The 25,652-nt window shown below is 37.2% G+C and overlaps 6 protein-coding genes, 1 long non-coding RNA gene and 2 other non-coding genes across 13 annotated transcripts; 6 read left to right on the top strand and 3 right to left on the bottom strand.

The window, feature by feature from the left end:
* The first annotated feature begins 33 nt into the window (after positions 1–33).
* Positions 34–105, top strand: TRNAW-CCA. Its single transcript has one exon. It is a non-coding gene; the product is annotated as a tRNA-Trp (tRNA).
* Positions 106–179: 74 nt separating this feature from the next.
* On the top strand, positions 180–251 carry TRNAW-CCA. The gene has a single exon. It is a non-coding gene; the product is annotated as a tRNA-Trp (tRNA).
* An 80-nt stretch (positions 252–331) lies between these two features.
* On the top strand, positions 332–2,365 carry LOC111453772 (pentatricopeptide repeat-containing protein At4g39620, chloroplastic). The gene is made up of 2 exons (XM_023094997.1): positions 332–768; positions 974–2,365. Exons 1-2 carry the CDS (start codon positions 424–426, stop codon positions 2,165–2,167), a joined length of 1,539 nt encoding a protein of 512 aa, XP_022950765.1. The 5' UTR covers positions 332–423; the 3' UTR covers positions 2,168–2,365.
* Positions 2,366–2,498: 133 nt separating this feature from the next.
* Positions 2,499–5,749, bottom strand: LOC111453776. Its single transcript, XM_023095000.1, has 7 exons — positions 5,529–5,749; positions 5,212–5,413; positions 4,736–5,074; positions 4,595–4,641; positions 4,302–4,364; positions 2,926–3,060; positions 2,499–2,823 (listed from the first exon to the last, which is right to left on the bottom strand). The coding sequence occupies exons 2-7, from the start codon at positions 5,336–5,338 to the stop codon at positions 2,740–2,742; spliced, it is 795 nt and encodes a 264-aa protein (XP_022950768.1). The 5' UTR covers positions 5,339–5,413; positions 5,529–5,749; the 3' UTR covers positions 2,499–2,739.
* A 95-nt stretch (positions 5,750–5,844) lies between these two features.
* On the top strand, positions 5,845–9,546 carry LOC111453771 (pentatricopeptide repeat-containing protein At2g22070). Of its 3 annotated transcripts, XM_023094996.1 has the most exons (3): positions 6,051–6,131; positions 6,310–8,471; positions 9,159–9,546. In XM_023094996.1, the coding sequence occupies exon 2, from the start codon at positions 6,346–6,348 to the stop codon at positions 8,389–8,391; it is 2,046 nt and encodes a 681-aa protein (XP_022950764.1). In that variant the 5' UTR covers positions 6,051–6,131; positions 6,310–6,345; the 3' UTR covers positions 8,392–8,471; positions 9,159–9,546. The 3 variants fall into 3 exon arrangements, with proteins under 3 accessions (XP_022950763.1, XP_022950762.1, XP_022950764.1); XM_023094995.1 differs by having other exon boundaries at positions 5,845–8,471; XM_023094994.1 differs by lacking the exon at positions 9,159–9,546 and adding an exon at positions 8,599–8,734 and having other exon boundaries at positions 5,845–8,471.
* Positions 9,547–9,721: 175 nt separating this feature from the next.
* LOC111453777 (prostatic spermine-binding protein) lies at positions 9,722–13,106 on the top strand. Of its 3 annotated transcripts, none has more exons than XM_023095002.1 (4): positions 9,788–9,956; positions 10,390–10,467; positions 10,600–10,737; positions 12,396–13,106. In XM_023095002.1, exons 3-4 carry the CDS (start codon positions 10,618–10,620, stop codon positions 12,879–12,881), a joined length of 606 nt encoding a protein of 201 aa, XP_022950770.1. In that variant the 5' UTR covers positions 9,788–9,956; positions 10,390–10,467; positions 10,600–10,617; the 3' UTR covers positions 12,882–13,106. The 3 variants fall into 3 exon arrangements, with proteins under 3 accessions (XP_022950769.1, XP_022950770.1, XP_022950773.1); XM_023095005.1 differs by having other exon boundaries at positions 10,390–10,472; XM_023095001.1 differs by lacking the exon at positions 10,390–10,467 and having other exon boundaries at positions 9,722–9,956.
* A 401-nt stretch (positions 13,107–13,507) lies between these two features.
* LOC111453774 lies at positions 13,508–18,242 on the top strand. The gene is made up of 7 exons (XM_023094999.1): positions 13,508–13,870; positions 14,436–14,521; positions 15,238–15,384; positions 15,476–15,584; positions 16,262–16,385; positions 16,838–17,108; positions 17,867–18,242. The coding sequence occupies exons 1-7, from the start codon at positions 13,744–13,746 to the stop codon at positions 17,972–17,974; spliced, it is 972 nt and encodes a 323-aa protein (XP_022950767.1). The 5' UTR covers positions 13,508–13,743; the 3' UTR covers positions 17,975–18,242.
* Positions 18,243–19,579: 1,337 nt separating this feature from the next.
* Positions 19,580–25,639, bottom strand: LOC111453779. Its single transcript, XR_002712306.1, has 2 exons — positions 25,604–25,639; positions 19,580–19,851 (listed from the first exon to the last, which is right to left on the bottom strand). It is a non-coding gene; the product is annotated as an uncharacterized LOC111453779 (long non-coding RNA).
* On the bottom strand, positions 20,223–22,495 carry LOC111453778 (E3 ubiquitin-protein ligase RHA2B-like). The gene is made up of 2 exons (XM_023095006.1): positions 21,966–22,495; positions 20,223–20,487 (listed from the first exon to the last, which is right to left on the bottom strand). Exons 1-2 carry the CDS (start codon positions 22,423–22,425, stop codon positions 20,465–20,467), a joined length of 483 nt encoding a protein of 160 aa, XP_022950774.1. The 5' UTR covers positions 22,426–22,495; the 3' UTR covers positions 20,223–20,464.
* Positions 25,640–25,652: the final 13 nt, after the last annotated feature.

The raw sequence follows: 25,652 nt of genomic DNA, 5'->3' as shown, positions 1-25,652 counted from the left end.
AATAAAATAAGTATTTAACATTTATCAACAAGTGGATCCGTGGCGCAATGGTAGCGCGTCTGACTCCAGATCAGAAGGTTGCGTGTTCGATTCACGTCGGGTTCAAATTTCCCTTTTGTTCTTTCAATTTTCCACTTCTAGTTATAATTATTTCTAACTATTTATGATCATCAACAACTGGATCCGTGGCGCAATGGTAACGCGTCTGACTCCAGATTAGAAGGTTGCGTGTTCGATTCACGTCGGGTTCAAAATTTCTTATTTTTTTCTTTCAATTTTTCCAACACCATTTATGTTACTTTTACTAAATCGTTCTTAAACTTGGTCGAATTTACAAAATCCACCCCTTTCTTCATCGGATTTTGGATTTTGGATTTTGGACTCTGCTATCCTTTCCCCGTCGAAGACGAAGCTTAACATACAATGCCCCTTTCTTTTTCTCTGCAATTTTCTCCCTCATTTACTCCATTTTCTTCTTCTTCCCGAAACTTCCAACTCTCTCAGACATGGCTTCCACTCCCATTGTCTCTGAGGAGGGCCGTTTCGACCCGAGTGGTCTGTATTTCAACTCGACCCAATAGGAAATCTGCGGCTAAGACCGACAGGTCGGAGACTGAAGAACTGGTTCGCGGTGTAATCAGAAAGTTCAGCGATAAAGAACCATTGCTCAAGACACTGGACAAGTACGTCCGTGTTATGAGAACTGAGCATTGTTTTCTTCTCTTTGAGGAATTAGGGAAAAAGGATAAATGGCTTCAGTGCCTCGAGGTTCGCTCTTCTTCTTTTGAACTCTGAATTAGGGCCTCTGGGTGTTGATTTTTCTAACTTCTTTAGCTGCCTGTTAAGTGTTGATTTTTCTAATTTGTAATGTAGTTCAAGCTCTATTTGGCATGGATGAACAATGGAGAGCCTAAATTTTTCTGGGTGAAGCTAAAAAGGCAAAGAAATTCTTATTGATGTATTTCATTTTCAGGTCTTCAGATGGATGCAGAAACAGCGCTGGTATATTGCTGACAATGGGGTTTATTCTAAACTGATATCTATTATGGGAAAGAAGGGCCAAATTCGGATGGCTATATGGCTCTTTTCCGAGATGCGAAATAGTGGGTGTCGACCTGATACTTCTGTCTACAATGCACTTATCACAGCGCACCTTCATTCTAAGGACAAAGCCAAGGCTTTGGTTAAAGTCCTTTGGTACTTTGAGAAGATGAAGGGAATGGAACGGTGTAAGCCAAATGTTGTTACTTACAACATTCTTACCAGAGCTTTTGCTCAAGCTGGAAAAGTGGATCAAGTTAATGCCTTGTTTAAAGATCTTGATGAGAGCATTGTTTCAGCTGATATATATACATATAATGGAGTGATGGATGCATATGGGAAAAATGGGATGATCAAAGAGATGGAAACGATGCTTGCTCGCATGAAAAGTAATGAAATCAAACCAGATATCATATCCTTTAACTTGTTGATTGATTCATATGGGAAGAAACAGCTATTTGACAAGATGGAACAGGTGTTCAAGAGTTTATTACGATCGAAGGAGAGGCCGACACTACCTACATTCAATTCGATGATCACAAACTACGGGAAGGCACGACTTAGAGAGAGAGCTGAAGAAGTTTTTAGGAAGATGAAGGATATGGGATATGATCCAAGCTATGTCACTTGTGAAAGTCTAATAATGATGTATGGTCACTGTGACTGTGTTTCTAAGGCTAGAGAAATCTTTGATGGAATGGTTAATTCTGGGAAGGCGGTGAGAGTCTCGACCCTCAACGCCATGCTTGATGTTTACTGCATGAATGGTTTGCCCATGGAAGCCGATTTGCTTTTCGAGAGTGCGAGTAGTATGAAGGTGTTTCCAGATTCAACAACATACAAGCTTCTGTATAAAGCTTACACCAAAGCTGATGCGAAGGAACTTGTGGAGAAGCTCTTGAAGAACATGGACAAAGCTGGCATCATTCCAAATAAGAGATTCTTCCTCGATGCTTTGGGAACTGTTGGATCTTCACCAGAAAAACCAGAACCTGCAAGAACTGGAACAGGTTCAAGACACTCAGAAAGTAGTGTGGAAAAACCAATATCTTCAAGAAATAGAAGAGGTTCAAGAAAATTGGAAAGTAGTGTGAAAAACCATGCTCCAGAGTTAGGCTTAGCTTAAGAAGTTATGTAGTCGGTCTTCATTCATAAGGAGCTTCTTGACTTTCCCCATTGGAGAAAGGTGCTGCAGTTCAAAGAAAGATACAGGAATGTGGAGTGTTAACAAGAAGTCAAAATTTTGTATATATGCTCATATCTTGTCTCATAAAATCGGGATATATAAATTAATTCAGTGATCATCAGGGAGCCTTCTCTCCCATCTGATCTATTTTTTTGCTTCATAAGCTATTGGAAACTGTTTCAGTGATCACAGAAAATGTCTGGAAATAAAGACCAGTCAAGAGTGATGATAAATTTGCGATGCAAGATTCTCAACGAATAATGGAGGGAAATTAATGGAGTAAAAGCTGATTTAGCCTTTGATTCACTTTTGATCAATATCAACATCAAGGTTCACAACAAATATTCATACACAGAAATCTAGTGGAGCTATTGTGCGTTTGTTCATGCTCGTTCCCTCGAGTAAAAGCACTCAAATTCTTAGTTATACACAAGGAGTAGCTTTTAATAAGCAGTAATCAAAAGGGTAGATACATGGCAAGTAGGTTGATAGAACGACCAGTGGAACGATGCTCAGGACGATTGCATTTGAAGTTCTTTCTTTAATTGACAAGCAGTCAAGTGGCCTTGAATCAGCAAATCAACCCTCTTCTGATTCTGCACATTAATTTGTCTATTAGAAAAATTTAGAAGCATGATAAACATATATACCCACCAACTTATTTGGCCTACTCGTTAACATTTCCAAATTGTACATACCATGGATTGCTTCCATGTTGTCTTCCCTGTAAACGCCAAGCGGGGATATCCATGGATAGATACAAGCACCTCCCCCGGCTTTGGCAGCCTTCGGGTTTTTGGCGTCATTCCAATAGACAATCTTTGGTTACTTACCTACAGAACGAGAATTAGTTAGCTTATTGTAGAATACACTAAAAGAAAGGCAAACCAGACTTAAGAAACAGTTACCTAAACACATTATTCTTTTCCTAAAAAGATAGAAAACTTTACTGAAACAATTCCCCAAACAACGTTACCAAATGTAAACCATGTTTTTTAACTACAGCCTTACTAATCTTTGTACTAGGAATTCATCTTTGCAGCTTCCTTCCATGGGATCAAGATTTTCCTCGCTTTTTCTAAATTTCAATGCGTCAATATATATATATATATATATATATATATATTTAATCTATAACTAAAACTTGTAATGGTAATAATAACTTGAAATGAGACCAGCACTTCCATCAATCCCTTTGCAATCGAATCACACTGTAGTGATTTATTGTTACGTACAAAATTATACTTCAATGAGTAATTATCAATTATTGCCTCCCAATAACCTTTTTGTATCCTTGTCCTGCAATTGATTTTTCACCTCCAGTTGATAACTTTGATCAGATGATAGCAGAGTACATTTAAGAATATGAACAACCTTTATCATGGTATTGATATCCATAGGAACATTTCCACTGAAGACTCAGCTATAATCCAACGTTCCATGACTAGTATTTTCAAATAGCATTCTTTTGTAAAACCAATACCAGTAATAAAGATCATTTACAATTTACCGGAGTATACAAAGTACAAATCTTATCGAGGTGAGTTTGTGAGCTTCAACTATACCTAACAGGAAAATCGTCTGAACCTATTATAATTGGCGATCAAAAATACTTGCAGGATATTAAATCTTACGTAGCTAAGATGGCCACTATGTGTTGAACTCATTTTCTCTAAGCCGTTTACACTATTTATATAGTGGACCTTGTTAACCACTAAGTCTAGTCTAACCGATGGTCAGCAACAAGATTCCAACTCATTACCAAGACAAGGACATCGTGTATCCAAACTTATTGAAGTTCAATATTAAGCTAGATAATTGTTTATAATTAGTTTATATACACAAGTTCGCTTAGGCACCCTTAATTATTTGAAACAAAACATCAATAATTGATTGCAGACACGCTACCACTACAGTAATTCTATTCCTTTGACCCGGAACGTATATGTGCCTAAATAATTTGAGTCAAGAGAACCACCAAATAATGAAAAAATGGCATAACAGACAATTATAGAATATTAACATGAAACGGCTAACTTGATAAGCGATGTGCAAAAACCATGAAGATACGAACCCCAGGAGTTCGGAGAAGGTCTGGCATGCCAAGCACCATGTTATCTGAGGGTTCCTCCAAAGCCTAAAAAGCAAGAATTGTCAATAAATATATCAGTCAATACCAAAGCGTACACGGTTTTATTTCTCGTGAAGACGAGTAAGGGATTCTTCCACAAAACAATAACATGAAACAAAAGATATAGACAAACTAAATCATACTTTGTGAGCTCACAAGGTATCACTCATTCTACTGGTCTAAATTTAAGAATTTCTAGCAAACAATTTAAGATATCAAATGTACAATTACTTTACGAAGTTCGGAATTTGCAGGTTCTCAACATTGAAAGGATTTGTTTTCACTGCCACCAGTAGAGAAAGAAGATGAGTTACAGCAATGAAACAGGTGTACTTACCAATTAGTTTTACGCACCAAAATCCAAAATCTACAGATACCTGATTTACTGGAAAATTCAAATCCATTAAAAGATCGCATTCCGGCAGAGCAGTTAGGGTAAGCTGTGGACAGGCGATGCAGGAGAGAAGCATGTATATCTATTCCATCAGCTGGATTAGTGTGTAATTCATCCTCTGTATCCTTCCATTGCACTTCAATTTCTCCTTGTTCGCCTCGTCTCGAAATGGACAAGCTAGGAAGTTTTTCTTCAAAAAATTGCAATAGAGGAGTTTGCAATTGCTCTTTGTTGAAATACGAACGCAGCAACCGCAATTCAGTAATCAAACGCTCGATTTCCACATCCCGAATGGCACGGATTGCAGTAGCATGCCGTTCAACTAAACATAAACAATGGCGAAAGCAGCGCAACAATTATGTTAAATCCTCGGACAATTTTAACAGAAAATTTTTTCTTCCTTAAATCAAGTTCCGGCTTCCGGAAAAAGAATCGGAATTACTGCGAATTTCAACATACCATCCTCGTCGGACACCAATGATGCTTGATCCTCACTTTTTAGCTCATTCGCTGATCCATCCTTTGCTTCTCGAATAGGTGAAGGGCTGGACTTCTTAACTGACTTCTTCGCCTTTCGCCTTGCCATTTCAGCAACCAGTCTTTCTAGGCTTTACTGGACTACTCACGTTGCAGCATTCTCAAACGAATCCGCACTTTGTCACTAGATTTTCATAAACGAAAATAAAGACTTTCAAACCCTAAATGTTGTTCATAGTGTAATTAATTGAAGTTCGCAGTGGTAATGACATAAATAAACACAAATGAAAGTCAATAACCTGAATTTCTAACAATTGGTTTCCAAGACTTTAGGAAATCTAACCACCGGAGACAGGAATGAATGGATTTAACTACGCCGGTGAACTGCTGCGAAATCTCTCTCTCCTTCTTTTCAGCTCCGGCGGAGGGGCAGTGTTGAGATGCGGGGAAGATTGGGCGGGGAAAGAAGCTAGTTTGAAACTGAATAATGCCGCTGACGGTATGAGAATGGCGCAGGTTGGATATTACAGATGTGCTTAAAATGGGCCGTTGAGCCCAGAAAGTGGGGCTAAAATGGGAGAATATTTAAGTCTTTCTTAAACTTTTTAAACCAAGTGTCATTCGACTCAGACCAGGCAGTGGCTATGCCACACCATTTCCCTCATTTTGGCATGCATCCTCAGTAGCTTCGAAAGCAAAGCACCTGAGCCTCGGTCTCCCACCAATTTGGCTATCTTTTGAAATTGATGGCTATAAATTCATGGCGAGGTTAAACATTGGGGTTGTCTTTCGTCTCTGGATTAATCTTCAATTATGGAAGTTGCTCATGCACCCACTTCTTCTGACTTCTTTGCACATATCCTGCAAACAAGCGTCAGAATCAGAGACCCATTTGCCGGAAGGTCAGTGCACTCTCAAATAATCAAGAAAGGCCTTCATCTTGGCGTGTACTTGCTAAATAATCTTATGACCTTCTATGCTAAAACTGGGTCAGTTAGGGATGCCCACCATGTGTTCGATGAAATGCCCATTAAGTCAACATTCTCATGGAACACTTTGATCTCTGCGTATGCTAAACAGGGCAATTTCGATGCGTCGCGTCGCCTTCTGTATGAAATGCCTGATTGCGACCCCGTTTCTTGGACTGCGATCATCGTGGGTTACAATCAATTGGGTCTATTTGATAATGCGATTGGAATGTTTGCGAAGATGATATCCGAGAGAGTCCCGCCTTCTCAATTCACGGTCAGTAATGTTCTTTCTTCCTGCGCGGCAAATCAAGCTTTGGACATTGGTAGGAAGATTCATTCATTTGTTGTCAAACTCGGACTTGGCAGCCACGCTTCTGTTGCAACTTCCCTGCTGAATATGTACGCAAAATGTGGAGATCCGGTTATAGCGAAAGTTGTTTTTGATAGGATGACGCTGAAGAACATTTCAACGTGGAATGCTTTGATTTCATTGTACATGCAATCTGGGCAGATCAACCTTGCTGCTTCACAGTTCGAGAAAATGCCTGACCGAGATATAGTTTCTTGGAATTCGATGATTTCAGGTTATAATCAGATAGGGTATGATCTTGAAGCACTGAATATCTTCTCGAAGATGTTGTATGAATCTTCTTTAAAGCCAGATAAGTTCACCTTGGCAAGCGTTTTATCAGCTTGTGCCAATCTTGAGAAGCTGAATATTGGAAAACAGATACATGCTTATATTCTAAGAACAGAAACTGAAACTTCTGAAGCAGTAGGCAATGCTTTGATATCAATGTATGCAAAGTCAGGTGGGGTAGAAATAGCTAGACTGATTATTGAGCATAACAGGACTTCAAATCTAAACATTATAGCGTTTACTTCCCTACTGGATGGATATACCAAGCTTGGAGATGTTAAACCAGCCAGAGAGATATTTAACAAATTAAGAGATCGTGATGTGATTGCATGGACAGCCATGATTGTTGGTTATGTGCAAAACGGGTTATGGAACGAAGCGCTGGAACTGTTTCGGTCGATGGTTAACGAAGGCCCTGAGCTGAATAGTTATACCCTGGCGAGCATGCTGAGTGTAAGTTCAAGTTTGGCTAGTCTGGAGCATGGAAAACAAATCCATGCCAGAGCCATAAAAGCAGGAGAATCTTCAACAGCTTCTGTTACTAATGCCTTGATAGCCATGTATGCTAAAGCTGGAAGCATCAATATAGCCAAAAGAGTTTTTGATCTTACCAGCGGGAAGAAGGAAACTGTGTCCTGGACATCAATGATCATGGCTCTGGCGCAGCATGGCTTTGGAGAAGAAGCCATCAGCCTGTTTGAGAGGATGCTTTCAGTTGGTATGAAACCTGACCATATCACTTATGTAGGAGTGCTCTCTGCTTGTACACACGTGGGATTAATAGAACAAGGTCGAAATTACTATAATCTGATGACTGAAGTACATAAAATTGAACCTACTCTAAGTCATTATGCATGTATGATCGATCTTTATGGACGAGCTGGATTGCTTCAAGAAGCATACCAATTCATTGAAAGCATGCCTATAGAGCCAGATAATATAGCTTGGGGATCGCTACTAGCATCTTGTAAGATCCATAAAAATGCAGATTTGGCGAAAGTTGCAGCGGAAAGACTGCTTCATATTGATCCTGGAAACAGCGGCGCTTACTCAGCTCTTGCTAATGTATATTCAGCTTGCGGGAAATGGGAAAACGCTGCCAAAACTAGAAAGCTGATGAAGGATAGAGGAGTGAAGAAAGAAAAGGGATTTAGTTGGATTCATATTAAGAATAAAGTTCATGCATTTGGAGTTGAAGACGTTATTCATCCACAGAAAGATGAAATCTATAAGTTGATGGATGAGATTTGGGAGGACATCAAAAAGATGGGGTTCATCCCTGACACTGAATCAGTGCTTCATGACCTTGAAGAAGAGGTGAAGGAGCAGATTCTTAGATATCACAGTGAGAAACTTGCTATAGCATTTGGTCTTCTGAGTACACCAGAGAACACTGTGCTGAGGATTATGAAGAACCTTAGAGTTTGTAATGACTGCCATTCTGCCATAAAGTTCATCTCCAAGCTTGTAGGAAGGGAAATCATTGTGAGAGATGCTACTCGATTTCACCATTTTAAGGATGGCGCTTGTTCTTGTCGGGATTATTGGTAGGCGTAATCTTAGAGATTTCATCCACAAACGAATACTCGTTGATATGACAAAAACACACACACCAAGCATGAGAAAACCAGGTACGTTCTTCTTCTGTTGCTCTTTTCAAAGTTTGGTTTCATTTTAGAAATCTCCCTAAATCAGCCATACAAATTAGCATACTCTCTATTCCTTTTTTCTTTAACATAAATCCCACCTTGACTGCAGAACATCCATTGCTGGGTTCATCTCAAAAGATAGCTACCATGGATTTTCATGGTTCATCTCTAAATTTTTAACTAACTTACATGTTTTTCCTTTGAACTTTTAAAATTTGAATCACAGCCCGCCTACATTTACTCTACATTTATATCAAACTCTTTTCTGGTAGTGTTCTGTCACGTTTGATTGATTTAAAGTCGTGAGACCTCGTCGGTTGGAGGGGGGAGGAAGCATTCTTTACACGGGTGTAGAAATCTCTCCCTTGCAAACGTTTTTTAAAACATACCAAACGAACCAAAGCGAATAATATCCATTAGCGGTTGATTTGTGCGGTTACAAAAATAATAAATTTACAGTGAAAACTAAAAAATTGTAAATTTGAATTAAAATTAAGATCATAGGTTAAAACGAATCGACCTTGTCTAAACCCAGTTCTTTCTTATTAGCTAATAATTTTATTATCTATTTTTTCTAGATTATAATTATTTGTATATCCCCATTCCAAAGGGGAAATGCATGGAAGTCCCTTCTTTTTTATATAACACATCATATTTATGATCTTGTAGGACTATATTACACATCATCCATGGTTTCTTCCAAGAAGAACACGGATAATTGGGCCAGGAATGGGCCTGGGTTAGGAAAGGCCCATACCACGGCCTTGCTGCAAATATAAGCTCATCGGGTTTTTTTTGTTAAATTAATAGATCCTTTCATTATTATTAATTTATTATCGACGACGTCTTGTTTCTTTTTTTTTATATATTTTATTTAATTTATGATTTGAATATGTTTGGTCTGAAGATAGAGTCGTTGAGATGCTTAAAGTTGGAAGGCATATTAAATTTAAATCATAGTTTAAAAGAGGGGGGAAAGGCGACGGAGACTTTACGGAAAAAGACAATTTTGGTTGGAGGGAGGGTGGTATGTAATAAATGGAAAAGGCCGTTGCTGGAAAAGTAAAAAAGGAAAAATGAAAGGACCAAAGGGAAAATTGATGAGAAAAGTTATCCGAACCCACACCTGTCCATTGAGACTCATTGGGCAGCTTAAAACGCGGACTTTTTTACAAGAGTACGACGCTGCCCGATCTGCCCGATACCGGTCTGGAAAATTACGGGCAGTCGGTCTCCAGTAATCGCTCTCGCTTCTCTCACTTCCCACCTCACCCCCTCAGCCCACCCTACCCTTCCCTCCCACCCTTCTCTGAGAGCCGCCGATAATTCTATATCTTCGTTTCTCTGTGTCTTTTCAATCTCGATCGGACGGTCCAGAATGAACGTTGCTTCTTGTGCTTCTTTTCTGTGATTTTAGATCGCGGTACGTCCAGATCTACAATCTCCCTGCTCTGATCTGTCTTCTCGGTACGCTTTACTCTCAATTCTTTGTTGTTTTCTCCCTGTATCTGTATCTGTTTTGTTTCCTCTATTTGAGCTCGATCTCTTCTTGTTTTCTGATTTTTTGCTTCATCTTGCTTGTTTTCTTCAGTCTGCTAGTGTTTCGAGGTCGTTCGTGGACGATTTAACTGAATTTTCTCTGGTTTATGGTCGTTTTACTATGAACATAGAGTTTAATTTCTCGTATATCTATGGTTTTTTGTCACTTTTGTGCTGGATTTACCGTTGACTTTATGGACTCTGGAATTTTTACTTCACTGAAAGTCGACGCGTCTTTGCTCTCAAGAGGATGCGTCAGAAATTTTCCTCTGCTTTTTTTTTTTTTTCTTTTTATAAAAAAGTATTTGAATATTACCTAGAATGAGCCTTTTTGGATTTATTACCCATGGTCAAACCCCAGGATAGGCGGTAGAAACTACCAAATCAACACGGTAGGAAGCTGGCTGAGAGACTGAGAGACTGAGAGACAGAATTTCCGGTGGAGTTGGTGTTTTGTCATAATTTCAATTTTTAACGGCTGTTGAAATTTTTGGGGACAGATCTGACGGCGACCAGCTCTCTCATCAATTTTTTTTTTTTTTCCCCTCTTTGCCTTTTGATGCATTCGCAGGAAACAGTCGCCGCGCGAATGGAGATAGCAAATGCTTCAGCAGGTGTCACGCTCCGCGATGGCTCACTCGCACGCGCTAGTGAAGGGTTAGCTGCTTTACTAGCTTCGGCTCTGGTCAACACCCAGCTCCTGGCTCAGGCAAGGCACTTTCTAAAGTTTTTTAATTTCTCTCATTTCTAAGTTCAATCAATCCAATTAATAACTTTTTCCCTTTTAAAAGAATTTTTTGGTCGCGTGATATGCTAAGAGTATGCTGGCTGTGCTTTCCTTTTAAAAGAATTACTCTCTCATTTACTGGATGGTTTTGGTGTGTTTCCTTTGGAAGTCCGCTGGCTTTGGCCAACTGTTTGATGTTGGCGACTTCGGCTGAGCTTTAGTCGGTAGAGTAAGCTGTAGCCTGTGTAGAATAGGTGTGAAAATATCCAATAGGCATCCACCCACTGCCACTCCTTCATTTGGCTTAAACTGATCCCCATCGTACGGCTATGATTAGATTATTTTGGTTGATTTTTTATTAAAAAAAATGTTTATTTTTTCAAAATTATTATGTAGAAAGTTTTTTACTGTTTTCTTTTTCTAGGAAAAGTTGGGAGTTCTCGAAATCACTGTAATCACGCGTCTTGGGATTCTTTTGGATTTATCTTTCCCCCTACTCTTTTTCTATTGGGACATCATCTCATTGACCCCACTTGATGGGTTTCGGTGAGGTGTGATCCAAAATTTACGGAAATGCCCTCACACCGACGACTTGAATAACACGCCATACCCTTCTTTTACTTCCACTTCATTTCAGTGGTTGAGGATACACTATTGATGGCTCGCAATTTCAAATTGAATTACAGAGTTGTCGCTAGATTTATTCAATTTGATGGGAAATTTCATTAAACAGTTGAAAGATATGGAGAATCTCCTTTTTGTTGGAATATTTAGCTCTGGACTCGGGCTCGAATTATTCTTGGAGTATTTGTGACTTTTATGAGGATAGTTTGATTAGGAATCAATCTTAATACGTGGTTTCGAGTGCCCCAAAGAATCATATTTTTGAACCTTCCCATGTCTATTTCTTACTTGATAGTACCCCGCAAGTTGTGATTGGGAGAAGTGTATTCCTTTCCCATCATCCTCCTGCTTTCTGCTTCTTAATGGTGTGGATGCCATTTCTGACATCCAATTGATGTTGCCAATTAAGCTTAGTGGGTATTTCAGACGTTAAAGCCAGTCCTTATGACGTTGGTTGGTGAAACAGATTCCGACAAGAAAAGACGGTTTAAAATAAAATATGGTAAAAAATATAAAGTGGAGGAGGTAAAAGTAAAAAACAGAGATTGCCAAATTGAAGGACTGAGACTCAGGGCAGGCCAACAAGATGCTAGGCCCTGGCCAGCAACATGTACGCCTGCCGTTCTATTATTCATTTCTGTTAACACGCCCCATTGTAGTCTGTTAGAAATTATAAATAATAAATCCTTATCACTACTAGCCATCAAGTTTTAAAATTGTAAAAGGAAACGAACCTGATTAATTGCGTGGTATGACTCGCAATTTGACTTCTTAAATCGTATAAACTTGGCTTATAGAAAATTTTTGTCTTGTTTTAGCATTATTGTTTGTTGGTTTCATTAAAATATGTTGCCTAACATGTTGAATTCTTAGTTAATAGGAACTTAGAAATTGCTGCTGTCCTTGTATGGTTTCTATGTCTGTTTCTCTTGATGGTAACAACCATTTGCAAGTGATACGGTTTATGACATGCTTAACCTCATGAACTATTGTACTCCTTGGAAATATTGTTGCAGGATCCCCTTGGGGCGTTTCTGATCAAACCTGGAATGAAAGGAGACAGTCCCACCCAGTGCCCATCACCCCCACCACTTGATGCTGAAGGTGACGACGATGACGACGATGATGGGGATGGCGACTTAAGTGAAGGTGAAGGTGACGAGGATTTATCATCTGAAGATGGAGATGACTACGCCAATAACCTTAACGACAATAGTAAAAGTAATTCAAAGAAGAATCCCGAGGGCGGAGCTGGTGGGGCCGAAGAGAATGGGGAGGAAGAAGAAGAGTTTGACGGGGAGGAGGATCAAGATGATGATGGCGATGACGATGATGATAACGATGATGGTGACGATGACGACGAAGATGACGACGGTGATGATGATGATGATGATGGTGGAGAAGACGAGGATGAAGTAGCAGACGAGGATGAAGATGAGGAAGAGGAGGACGAGGATGAAGATGAGGAAGCACTCCAGCCTCCCAAGAAGAGGAAGAAGTAAAATTAGAGAGATGAAAGAAACGACTTAGACACTTTTCATATGTAGCTTTGTTCCCTGACTTCTGGGTTCTTTTCTTTTTTTAAATTTATTTTAGCTTCTTGAGGACGTTTGTTAGGATGTGTTCCAACTTCCAAATTAGTAATTATGTCTCAACTGAATGATTTTAGAGTACTCCTGAACTTCTTTTTGCTGCGGCAGCGATAAACGGCGATTAGTTCCAATGCTTTAATTAATTTGGCTATTCCACTCCTCTTTATACTTTATATTAAAATAAAAATAAAATAAAATAAAAGTCCACTTCTAATAGATATCGTCTATTTTACTCCGTTATATATCGTCAGTTTTTACGGTATGTTTTAGCCCAGTTTTAGTTCGATATACGTCTCCGTCAATCTCACAATTTTAATTGCATCCGTTAGATAAAGGTTTCCACTGTCTTACCAAAAAAGTTTCATTCTCGTTTCTAACCGATGCGATCTCAATTATTGTGATATAAATTTTATGTCATGAATTAAGAGGTGTCTTATTTGAATTAGTCACGGAAGAATTTAGGAAGTGTGATTAAATTGTGATTTGATACATGAAATATGATTGGAGGAGGATAAGTTAGGTCGCAATGGAGAAGGCTGAGGCCATTTTGGGAAGAACGACATTCAACCACTTTCTGGTCTCCACTTGTAAACCCTCTTGCTTTCTTCTTGCTTCACCAAAATTATTCTCTCACAGCTTCTAAATCCTCTGGGGTACCCGCACCAAGCTGGAGACGGCATTTACATGGACACGGGTCATTTCTTCTTCATGTTCTACTAATTCCCTCCACTCTTTCCGCCCATTTTCTGTGTTTCCCGTTTTTTAATTCCCAATGGCGGGTCAACCGTCAGATTCTTCCCCTCTCATTCCACCGGCTCCGATCAGCGACCCCAGTGAGATCGACCTCGAAGCCGGCCAAGGGGAGCAAATACAATGTAGAATTTGCCTCGAGACCGATGGTAATTTGCCGTTCCTTTGTTATTCAGTTTTTTGCTAGGTTTCGACTATTTTTCCGACGATGCTTGATGGGGATTGTTTTCATTTGGGCATGTTAGACATTTTCCTTCTGGGAAATTAACGAAGGCAGCTAATTTTTTTTTTTTTTTCCGCTTTCTTTATACTGACGTTAATTAGAATGATCATCCAGTCAATTGGCTCAATGCAGCGTTTTAGGCACAGTTCTTTGAACCCTAGAACAACAATATTCTAAATTCAAGGTGTGTTTTCTTATGATCGAAAATGTCTTTCACTACGATGAAACTTGAAGTTAAATTAGGTTCTTCGATGTTAAAATTTTGTTAAATTGACCGTTTGTAGGGCTGTAACGAGCTATGTTAACCATTGCAGTCCCCTCCCCTCTCCCCCACTTGGCATTTGTACTTTAGAATTCTTTGGAGTTGCCTGTTCATTTAAAGTCTTGTTTAATGGTATGAGACGGCCGTATCACATAGGGATCATTCTGTAGGTGTTTGATCAGGGGAGTATTTTAAATTGACCAATGTGCGTGTTTCATTGCATAATCAGGTAGGGATTTTATTGCTCCGTGCAAATGCAAGGGGACATCAAAGTATGTTCATCGAGAATGTCTGGATCATTGGCGGGCTGTGAAGGTATGAATGATATCTGACTTCGTATATTTCTGTAAATTTAACTCAGGCATGTTGGTGTTCTAATGTTGTTGCCTATATTCTTAACTGTAGTGCAAATGCTGTCTAAATATAGTAATAGTGAATTATTAATTCCTGGTTGTAGCTGACATTTGTACCCGTCTTCTATTAATTAGAATCATACATCCAAGGTGATTGGCAATTGTGTTTGCTCTTAATTGTTACTCCCTCCCTCTCCACTACCCCCAGTCCCCTTGACACCTTTGAATGTTGGTAAAGAAGCAGAAGTTGGTGGACATTTTCCTAATACCGTTCATTTTGAAATATTGATTGTTGTTGCTAGATCACCTTAATGACTATATTTTGCTCACCTTCATGACCAAGTCCAGCCTTGTCAGAGGATTGTTAATCTACCTTTCATTGTTTAAGAGTTTAACTTATATTTTGGCATTATTATCTCTTTTTTCCTTGAAGCAGCATTACTGAAATTTCATTTTTTATCACACGCATAACTACAGTTTAGGGTCATCAACGAAATAAAAAATATTACTACTCTTGGGCGGTACTTCTATCTGCCTATGCCTGTAATATTAGCCTAGTATTTACAGTCACCTTTTTATCTTCTTAGACTAGTCCTATGCTTATCTAGAAAAATAAAAAAAGGAAATTGCTATAGTCATCATCTAGTTACATTTGATCATCCGTGATTAAAATTGCAGGAAGGATTTGCTTTTGCTCATTGTACCACATGTAAGGCCCCTTACCATTTGAGAGTACATGCTGTTGCTGACAGGAAATGGCGAACCCTGAAATTTCGATTTTTTGTGACTAGAGACATTGTATTTATATTTTTGGCGGTTCAGCTTGTAAGTTTTATGTTTTCTATTCAATTTGTTGCAAATCAATTTATGTTCTAGCAGTTGATTATACTTATTTGTAATATTTATCTTTGTGCAGGTAATTGCTTCTCTGGGATATTTGACGCATTTTGTAGATGGTTTTCAACATTACTGGCTTCGTCTTACGTGGGGTTTTGATAACAAAATTAGTTTTTATTACATATGTGGTAAAATCTCAATAAGCTGATTCAAGATTTGCATGCATAATTTATGTTATAACAGTAGGGCGTAAGTTTGTTTGGCTTCAGGCAGTTTGGCTTAGTCGCCTTGTTTGCTGGTCTGTTTGGAGTGCTTCTGACTTTGAACTGTGCTTATCAAAAGAACTTTTAGCAGAAGATCTTTGATGACAAAAAATAATCTACTTGTTTAATTCTGACATTTTAAGTACTTTTACTTTAGTTAGAACGAAGTCCCTTTATTCTTTCTTTAATTAGTATTTTAAGAATTGATAAGTTACCAGAAGGGATGTATCCAAAGTTGCAAGAAGATATGATACACAAGAAGAATTGTTGAGAGAGGTTACGTTTGTATAGAGAAGTTAACGGCGAGAGGAAGTATGAGCTGGATGGGTGTTGAGAGTATGGAAAAAAGGTTAGTGAGATAAAGTTTGGCAATAGAAGGGAAAGTTCTATTTTTTTCGTGTCATAGAAACTAATGAAAGTGTGAGGGTACAGAACAACAGCTTAAAAGAATGTTCTCATTACATGATCACATGTTTTGATTCATGTTGTTGAACCCCATAAGAAGGAAGTATTGAATGGTTTATGGCCTTTTACTGTAATCATAATAACAGTTTTATATTTTATCTACTTGAACATCGCCTATAAATTTTATTTCTATGCAGGAGCTTTATTATTTTTTGCATTGCTCGGCTTATCTGGATGCTTCATCACGTGTTATGATCGGAGAGTTAGGAATGATTTGGCTCAGCCATGTAGAGAATTGTGTCTATGTTGTTGCCACCCTGGGTATAAATCTATTGTTTCACAGTTTCTTTTGGCTTTACGTTTAAAATTATTATTTCCTTATCATAAAAATTCTTGTTGAGGAGTTTAGGCTCGTTCTTTAAGGTATGACTCTCATGCAGTGATGTTTCTCTAACTCAACTGATTTTTCTCTGTTCTGCTTCCCGTCCAATTGTAATTGAAAGAATATTGATGAACCGTAGTATAGAATATTTGACATTTAGCCAAGCTGGGAATTCGTTCAAGCTCTGTTAGAATAATGACAAAATACCTTGTCCAAGTTCTTTATATCTTTCTCCATCAAATTATAGTTTAAATGTTGGAAATGTTTTGCAAAAATAGTACTTTTATGTGTTGGAAATGTTTTGCAAAAATAGTACTTTTATGTGTTGGAAATGTTGGAAAGGTTATTCAGCATTCTCATGTTTTTTATGTGTTTTCTTATATCTTTGCAGACTATGTGCTGACTGTCATTTGCCTGGTACTCTTTGTATGTGGACTGACTGCACCACTTGCTTCGAAAGTTGTGGAAGCATAGCAACCGAATGTGGATGCCTAGGAGGTGCTGGTGAAGCAGGACTGCCACTATTATTTATAATGGCCTTGATTGTTCTTGGTTTGTTCACAGTGATTGGTATCTTCTACAGCGTCTTGGTAGCTACCATGGTTGGACAACGAATATGGCAACGACACTATCACATACTTGCAAAAAGAATGCTTACAAAGGTGAGTTGGCTGATCTCTTTTGAGCTGCGCATGCGCATAACTTTCAATGATGCACTGATCTAGGAGGGTAAATACTTGAATATGGCTTATTTTCTATATAATAGACTAACTGTTGAAATAAACAGAACCAACTGGATTTGGCTGAGTTAGAGATATCATTTTGAAAAGTGTTTTAAAGTGGAGCTTTTATTTTGTAAGCAAAAGTGATTAAACGTTTCATCTAAAAGCTCTTTAAGCGCTTTTTATCTACTTTTAGAAATTTTCAAACTACTTTGATTATCAAAAAAATTAAAAGTGTTCTGCATTGGTCAGAACAAAAGTGCTCTTAAAATTTTTGCTAAACCCTACCAATTAGAAGGGAAAAAAAAAATCTATTCGTCTTCCAAACACGTCCCTCAAAAAAGGAATGCAAAGTCAACATCATTGATGGAGGTGGGTGCCCCTAAGCACATTCATATTCATGAGGTCTGTCGTATTAATCAGTGGGTAGGAAAATGTTGGACATGACCTCCATCTTTTGGGGAAGAAAGTATAACAGGAGTGTGGGGGACACTAATGGTTCAATATCAAATACTATATTCTGATGATTGGTTTGTTTATGAATCTGCTGTTTTCTTCTTTTTTAGGTCCAACCATTTCAGGGTTGGTTATTGAACATCTACCTTTCGATTATAATAATTGATTTCTTATCCACTGTGGTCTCGACTGTGTTTGGGACCATAAATTTTCGTTTCTTAATACGCTCTGATTCCTCTCAGGAATATGTTGTGGAAGATGTAGATGGGGAGATGACAGGATCTGAGTGGTTACCTCCACCACTTCCAGCTGAGCACGTTCAACAACTGAAAACTCTTGGCCTTTTATGAAATGAAATGGGTCACTCTTCATATTCCCCCGGAAGAGTATATCTGTTCAAAGCCTGAACTGACCATAATGCTTTTGCTTCTCACTTGCAGATCTTTAATTCGGACCAAGAAAGTCCCATACGTATACACATAATACTTAGCCTCTGCATTTCGTCTGTATGGTTAGACTGCCTAGTTTTTATCTTTTCAGTGTGAGAAAATGGCAACGAATTTGAATACCCACAGTGAAAACTGACGGTCTAAAGCTATATTAAAGTGTTTTTGTGAATTGACTGCTCTTTTACTTCCTTTTTCCTCTTTGTTTGAAATAATCAGGGAAAAAAAGGTACATTTTTCTTGTTTTTCATTTTTTTTTTAACAATAATTCCGTTTGGTTAGTTTTAAGTATGAGATGTCGACTCTCCACAATGGTATTATATTGTCCACTTTGAGTATAAGCTCTTATGACTTTGTTTTGGGCTTCTCCAAAGGACTTCATACTAATGGAGAGAGTATTCTTTTATTATAAATCCATAATCATTCTCTAAATTAACTGGTAGATGATCGTTCTTTAAACGCCAATAATTATTACTACATTCGTTGAATTTTTAATTATAAATAGGCTGATAAAGAAATGTTGGAGGTTTTCTTTCTTGTATATATATATTTTTATATAAAAGTATAATTTAGTTCTAAAACTGTACTAAAAATGGTTACGAATTAAAAGTAATTGATTGAAATTTCTGTATAATTTATGACAGCCTTGTCATTATTGTCATTATCATCATGAATTTATAAGACTAAAACTACATTAAGTTATTTATATTATATTTAATATAAAAATAACGAAACAAAATACGTGGACTACCACCGACAGCTGCATGTAAACAACCTGTGATATGGTGCCAACGTCTTCTGAACACGAATTAATTATCCGTCAATTTTATTATTATTGTTTAAGACGAATAGTAATTAGACACGTATTACTTACATACATCTGACGTGTTAAGCATTGTCAGTGATGTGGTTTTGGTTTTGAGATCAAAACCATTTGCTGAGTTTGGCGGTTTTGATTCTCAGAAACCACTTTCTTGTTGCCATTAATTCCTATACCAATAACAAGAAAACGGGTCCCTAAAGTACCACAGAAAAAGGAATAACCACATGCTTCTATATGAATTTTCCTTTTTAAATTTAATTTTATATCTAATTTATTTATTATATTAAAATACGTAAATATTTTTTAGAATTTGATGTCTAATATGTCCATTATATATAATTTAATTAAGAATTGGTATATGTATGGGTATGAAATGTGAAAAGAATAACCAAGGGACTTTTTTTTTTTCCCCCCAAATCCCAAACTTTGTCATCAAGAAATCCTTTATTTTGTAGTATCCGAAAGAGCCTTCAATAAAATATACAAATCTATTCATCCATAGAAAAGTGAAAGCAAAATGCCCAAGAAACCAGACTCAGTCACCGGTCCACCTTTTTCATACACTACACCGACTTGTCAGCCTTATCCATAATCATCCCCCGATTTGAATATAAATTATCTCCTCCCACGAAGAGGGCCACATCAAAATCAAGAGCGAGCTTCGAAAATCATAGCCATGGCGGATATTGCAATTCTTGTTGCAGAGGAATACGAGAGAAGGATGAAGAATCCAAGGCAAGTGCAGGAGACGCAAAAGCTTGAAGATTTGGGTTCTTGGGTTTCCATCTCTGCAACTGCTTCGGCGATTAGGATGAAGAAGATGATGGAAATAGCAAAACAAAATGCTGAGATGACGGAATTCAAATGGGTTTTCGACCCCAAATCCCAAATTGGCCGAGCCGCTTCCACCGGATTCTTCTCCGCCTGAGTTCCTTCCGGCCATTATGTTATATATATACTGTAATTCTTTCTCGTCTCGTCTGTCTATCTGATTTGTACAGTGTTTGTAATCTTATTATTCTCTGGAAATGCTTTTGGATTTGGATTAGCCATTTGAATGTTGGAAGAAAGAAGATCGATGATTTGGATTTCAAGAAATCGCCAAAAGTTCATAAGGATGCTTTCTGAATCTGCTATGGTGGATTCACGAGTCGCTGTACCTTTTTTTTTTTTTTTTTTTTGTGGGGAATTGAATTGATTATGATTTGATTGAATACTATAGTAACAGTTCAATTCTACAATCTTTTTGAATTAAGAGTGTAAATCAAATCAAATCGTTCTAAAGTTTCTTACGGTGACAAAATATCATAATATCTTCAGATATTGATATTTCCACAATCTCCACATTTCTATTGTTATCAATAAATTTAAATGGGTCACAAAGTATCTGCAACTAATTGCAAAAGTGTACTCCCACACAAATTACAATCATAACAATCGACTATTTTCTTAGAACTTTTCAGTTATTCACTGTACAAAAAATAACGGTTAATCTTTATAATCATGAACTGTATAATTATATAAATGTTAGACCATCCAGAATGTCCCTTATTTTCGGCCCCAAACCAAGCTTACAGATAATTGTTGCCGGCAGCTGTCACAACATAGAATGATAGGCATGTTATAAAAGATTCCTTATGATTTTAAAATCACGGATATAACAGCTATCAATCAAATCATCAAATCATCAAATCATCAAATCAATTCTATCTTCATCAGATAATCTAACACAAATTAATCTCAAAATAAACGAGTATAATTCAAAGCACCAAGAACATAATGCTAAAGTCCAGCAGCCCTGGTTACCGCTAATTTTCAAATGGGATCAGTTGCATCTAACCAAACTCATGGCCAGAACAGATGCGCTCTTTTGGTTTGGTACTATTACTCAACAATCTGGTATTAAATGTCAAATCTTTTACAATTTCCTTTCCCTGCACCACCAGATCTAGCCTGCTCCCTTTCGACTTATTGCAAGTGCCCGACGTACAGAACATTTAGGAGAGGAAATTTTTCGAACTTAATCTCAGGAACAATCCTGAAGACAGTGGGAAGGTATTTGGGTTCACCATATAAAACTTGATTCTGAGAATGCTAAAGTTGTTATTCCTTGAACTACGCAATATAACCTTAATAATACAAGTCACCTGATCCAATCATGGTTCTTAAAAATTGTTTTATCAGACCAGGCTGCTAATTAAGCATGTCCTCAATTTCCCTCATCTTTTGGTGGGTGTTCAAGAGTTGGAGGAGGATTGAAGAAAATGGGCAACACAAAAACACATAAGATTGGGGCTTAACTATAGAGAAGATGAGCTAAATCAGTTTGTTAGAGCCTACAAACAGAGCCTTTGGTCCTCCTCCTACCATCTCCACCTAAACCCCCATGGAAACATCAAGGGAAAACCAACAAATTTTGCTTTTTCTTTCAACTTATGTTCTTAATAAATGCCGTCAAGTACCATTCTAGTTACCCTGTAAAAGCCCCCCATAAATTAGACCACCAACTCGCATCTACTATAATTATAAGTGGCATAATATCCCCCGGCCCTACAGAGACAATAAGCCTCCATCAAATGAGGCTAAGGGATCATCTAACTAACATCTTCAATTTTCTTAAAGATCCTTCGGATTAGCCCAAGTAAACTTCCGGATGGACAAAATATGCTATGATTTGGATGATTCTAGAGCAGGTTTCAGTGTCTTATTGGGAACAAAGGTCCCCCCCCCCCAAAAAAAGAAAAATATCAAGAAGTAAATTGGCTGTCCCCAGAATTAATGATATTCGTTGACGAATAACCAGGAAGAGTAGGAAGCAATCATGCAAACGAAGTATCAAACAGTTGGCTTGCGTAATTGCAAGAGAAGCATACACGATTTATCGCGATCTGGCTCCTGATCAATCGAACCAGAAACGAGCTGTTCCCTAACGCTATTGTTCGTCAGTGAAAGGAGAAAACAATATTTCCTAGTTAATACAGAAAATCAAGATTCTATGGTATTTGATTCTATTCTGTGATGAACAAAATGAAATTGGTATTTCGCCCTAGAAAAACCTATATATACTGTTACCATGTAATGCCGATAACAAAAAGATCAGCTCCTCGTCGCTGCCGTCGTACTCTACACGGTCTCGCAGCCTGCGGTAACCGGCAACAATATCGTCCGGCAAAACCTTACACCGGCAAAGCGGACAGGTAGCAAAAAAGAGTTTCAACCAATTATCGAGGCAATCCTTGTGAAAAGTATGGTTGCATTGCAATTTCCGTACCATCTCCCCTTCCTCAAATTCAGAGAGGCAAACGGCGCACTGATCGTCCGAACTCGAGGTAACTTTCTTGGAGAATCGGATGGTCGGATTCTTCTCCTCGATCAATTTCAAAAACTGCGCCGTCGTAATTACGCGCTTGTCGGCGTTAGGTCTCAAACCAAAGATGGTGCGAATGAGAGTAACGCATTCGAGAAGTAAAAGGGTGATGAAGACTGCGGTCATTGTGTGGAGGTGGGAGAAGAACTCGGAGAGAGCTCCCATGGCTTCGGGATGGAAATTGGCGGATAGTTTCCACTGATTCAATTGTTTTAATTTTATAATATTTCGAAAAAAAATCGTCCCTGCACTACCTTCTTTTTATTTTCTTTCTTTTTCTTTTTTTAAAATATTCACTCCCGTAATTACAGAATTTCTGCAACCAACCTCGGTTCCATACACGTGGATTTGCTAAAACCGTGTTTTCTAGATAAGCCGGGATGTTTTTTTTTTCCTCTCCTTTTCTTTTCTATTTTTAATATTTTTTAAATGAAACTTGTTAAATTAAAACCGGTTATATCAAAGTCACGATCGATATCGTCACTATCATTAATATAATCCTTTCCATATGTTACTGTCACAACAAATGTATAATGGTAGTATTAAAAGACTCAATTATGTTTTTATAAATTTTTAAAACATAACTATATTGTGTGCATTAAAAACTAAGGCAATACACGCTGTTCTCCAAATTGAGTATAACTCAATAAATCAAGGATTAATTACCATTTTAAAGATCCGTACGTCGTTGAATTACAAAAATAAAAAAATAACATAAAGTCAACTAACTTAGGTTCATAGGGCTCAAGCCTCCTCACCTGTCTCTCAAATTGACCTTTGACCAAATGGCGCACGTGTTCCACTTAATTTCTAGCCCCTATTGGAATTCAATTTTTCTCAAGTTTTAATTAACTTTTATTAATAAAGTTAACAAGCACACCCCAATCAAGTCCCAACTTAGACACATTTGAAATTTTGATCAAGACATGTATAAGACAACAAAACATACACATATATGTATAACGCTTAATTGCAGTTTTTAGATACATCGCATACACAGAATTTGTCACGGTTTAAAACATTAATATTTGATTTATTATAGTAAGTTATTATATCCGGACTAAAAAAAACAAGAAAATCTCGGTCCGCAATGTAAAAAAATTAAAAAGAATATACCTATAGTCTGTCATTCCCAAAATATTGACATTCAAATCATGATTTCTTCCAAAAACTAGCAACAAGATTCCATTTATATCATTTAATAATATTTTTTTACTTTTTTTATTTTTATTTTGTTGATATAAGCAAGTCAGCCCTAACTTTTAGAGCTTTCATTAAATAAATTAAATGTAATGACGTGTCATTTTTCACCAACAAATAAATGGAATTAAAAATTAAAAAAAAATCTGACTTTTCGTGTCCGAGGCTACTATGTTTTTATTAACTAGACTACCTTAAAACAAAACTATAAAAAAAACACTCATATTAATAAAAATAATTGTTACTAGAGTTTCTCTAAATTAGTTGGCATGAGTATTTTTTTTTCTTATAAATTCATAACCATTCCCTAAATTAGCCGATGTACCTCATCTCGAACAGAGTGAGGAGGCTCGACTCCTTTTTTTTTTAGTTCTTTGTTTGACATTTGAGGATTTACCAATCTATTGACACGACTAAGTTTAGGGCATGACTCTGATACCATATAAGGAGTCCTTTGTTTGACATTTGAGGATTTACCAATCTATTGGCACGACTAAATTTATGGCATGACTCTGATACTATGTTAGATGAACACGACTCTCCACAATAGTATGATATTGTTCACTTTAAGTATAAACTCTCATGGTTTTGCTTTGAGCTTCCCCAAAAGCCCTCAGACCAATTGAGAGTATTCTTTGTTTATAAACCTTTCATTTCCTAAATTAGCTGATCTGGGACTTCCAACATCGAACGCGGTCTAATATGATATTAATTTTTGTATTTGAAAATGTTTTTTTAATAATTATTACGTCATGGGTGTGAAATAAACCTCCCTGATTTTATCCTCGACAGCTGTTGTAAAATAATTGAAATTATTAGTTTATTTTATTTATTATTGGTATTGTGGGCCGACAAAATGGACTGAGACAGGATCCATCGGACTCATTCGATGGTCCACAACAACACGTCGGCCCATCTTACCGAAATTACCATTTCCGTCAGAGGACAGCGTTTGAAAATTTGACCTTTCAAACGCCACGTGGAATACATTCATTGGTGGGTTTGGGCGGAAGACGGTAGAGAAAATGGATTTAAACCTAACCTAATCTTTACCATATATTGTTGAATAGAAAATCAAAGGCGGCGACAAACAGTAACAGCAAAAGGAAGAAAAAGGCAGACAACCCAATCTCATTCCCGATCTGTCTTAGCTTAATGCAAATTCCGTACTCCGTAACACAGGCGTACTTCCCTTCATTATATTGTTTCAAATATCAATTAGTACATTAATAAAATGAAACCATATCTAATTTCATATAAACTAAGAAGATCCGGACATCAATTATTAAACCCCTCGCCACAATTTGAGTGGGACTTCCACCTTTTTTTTTTAAGTGCAAATGTAATAATGACAAATCAAATAATTTCAAGATCTTTTTTTTATTTTTAATTTTTAAAAAGGGTATCTTCACGCTCCACGATTCAGATTGTGACCACCGAGTCTTATCTCCCCCGGATCTAATTTCCTTATTAAAAAACACATAGGCTTCACTTTTTAAGTACCCGCCACTTACCAACTGACACGTCAGCACAGCTTTGCCTCGCCCTCTATTATAATATATTTTTTAGCTGACGTGGCGATCTCATAATCGGCATTCTGTGTGTGGCCGCACCAAATGGAAACCTTTTTTTTTTTTTTTAAATTATATTTTTTACTTTTTTTTTTTTAAGTGTCCCAAGAGCTTGGGGTTTTCCCACCGTTTTTCTCCGTCTATCTGTGTACTTCTAAAACCATCTGGTAAACGGTAAACGGTGGTTAGTTGTCTGTCTCTCAACCGTTTTCTCCGCGTTGAAATTAAAAAATTCCATCATTATGCATCTAATAATTGATTATTCTACTCTACATTTCTTCCTTTTTTTATTCTTTCCTATTTTTTTAATCTATTATTACTTGATTTCGTCATTATCATCCATTTTTTAAAATTACATAATATAATTAAAACCTACTATGCTTAATTGTCGATATTATACTCGAATTAATGAATTTTATCTATCTTTTAAATTGAATTAAATGGTAAAATTTTATTTAAATCTTTTTGAAATATAAGAAACAACCGAAGTTGAAAAGTCAAATATATATCTAACTTTATAAATTGGACTTATATCGTTTGAAGTTAGTTTTAATTTAGTCTTTCCCGAATACGATATATATATATATATATATATATATTTTTTTTTTTTTTTTTTTTTTT

This window comes from Cucurbita moschata, unplaced genomic scaffold, assembly GCF_002738365.1.
Source record: "Cucurbita moschata cultivar Rifu unplaced genomic scaffold, Cmos_1.0 Cmo_Scf00015, whole genome shotgun sequence".
Classification (NCBI taxonomy): Eukaryota; Viridiplantae; Streptophyta; class Magnoliopsida; order Cucurbitales; family Cucurbitaceae; genus Cucurbita; species Cucurbita moschata.
The sequence above is the reverse complement of the archived record's forward strand: the minus strand, read 5'-3'. Positions and strand labels throughout refer to the sequence as shown.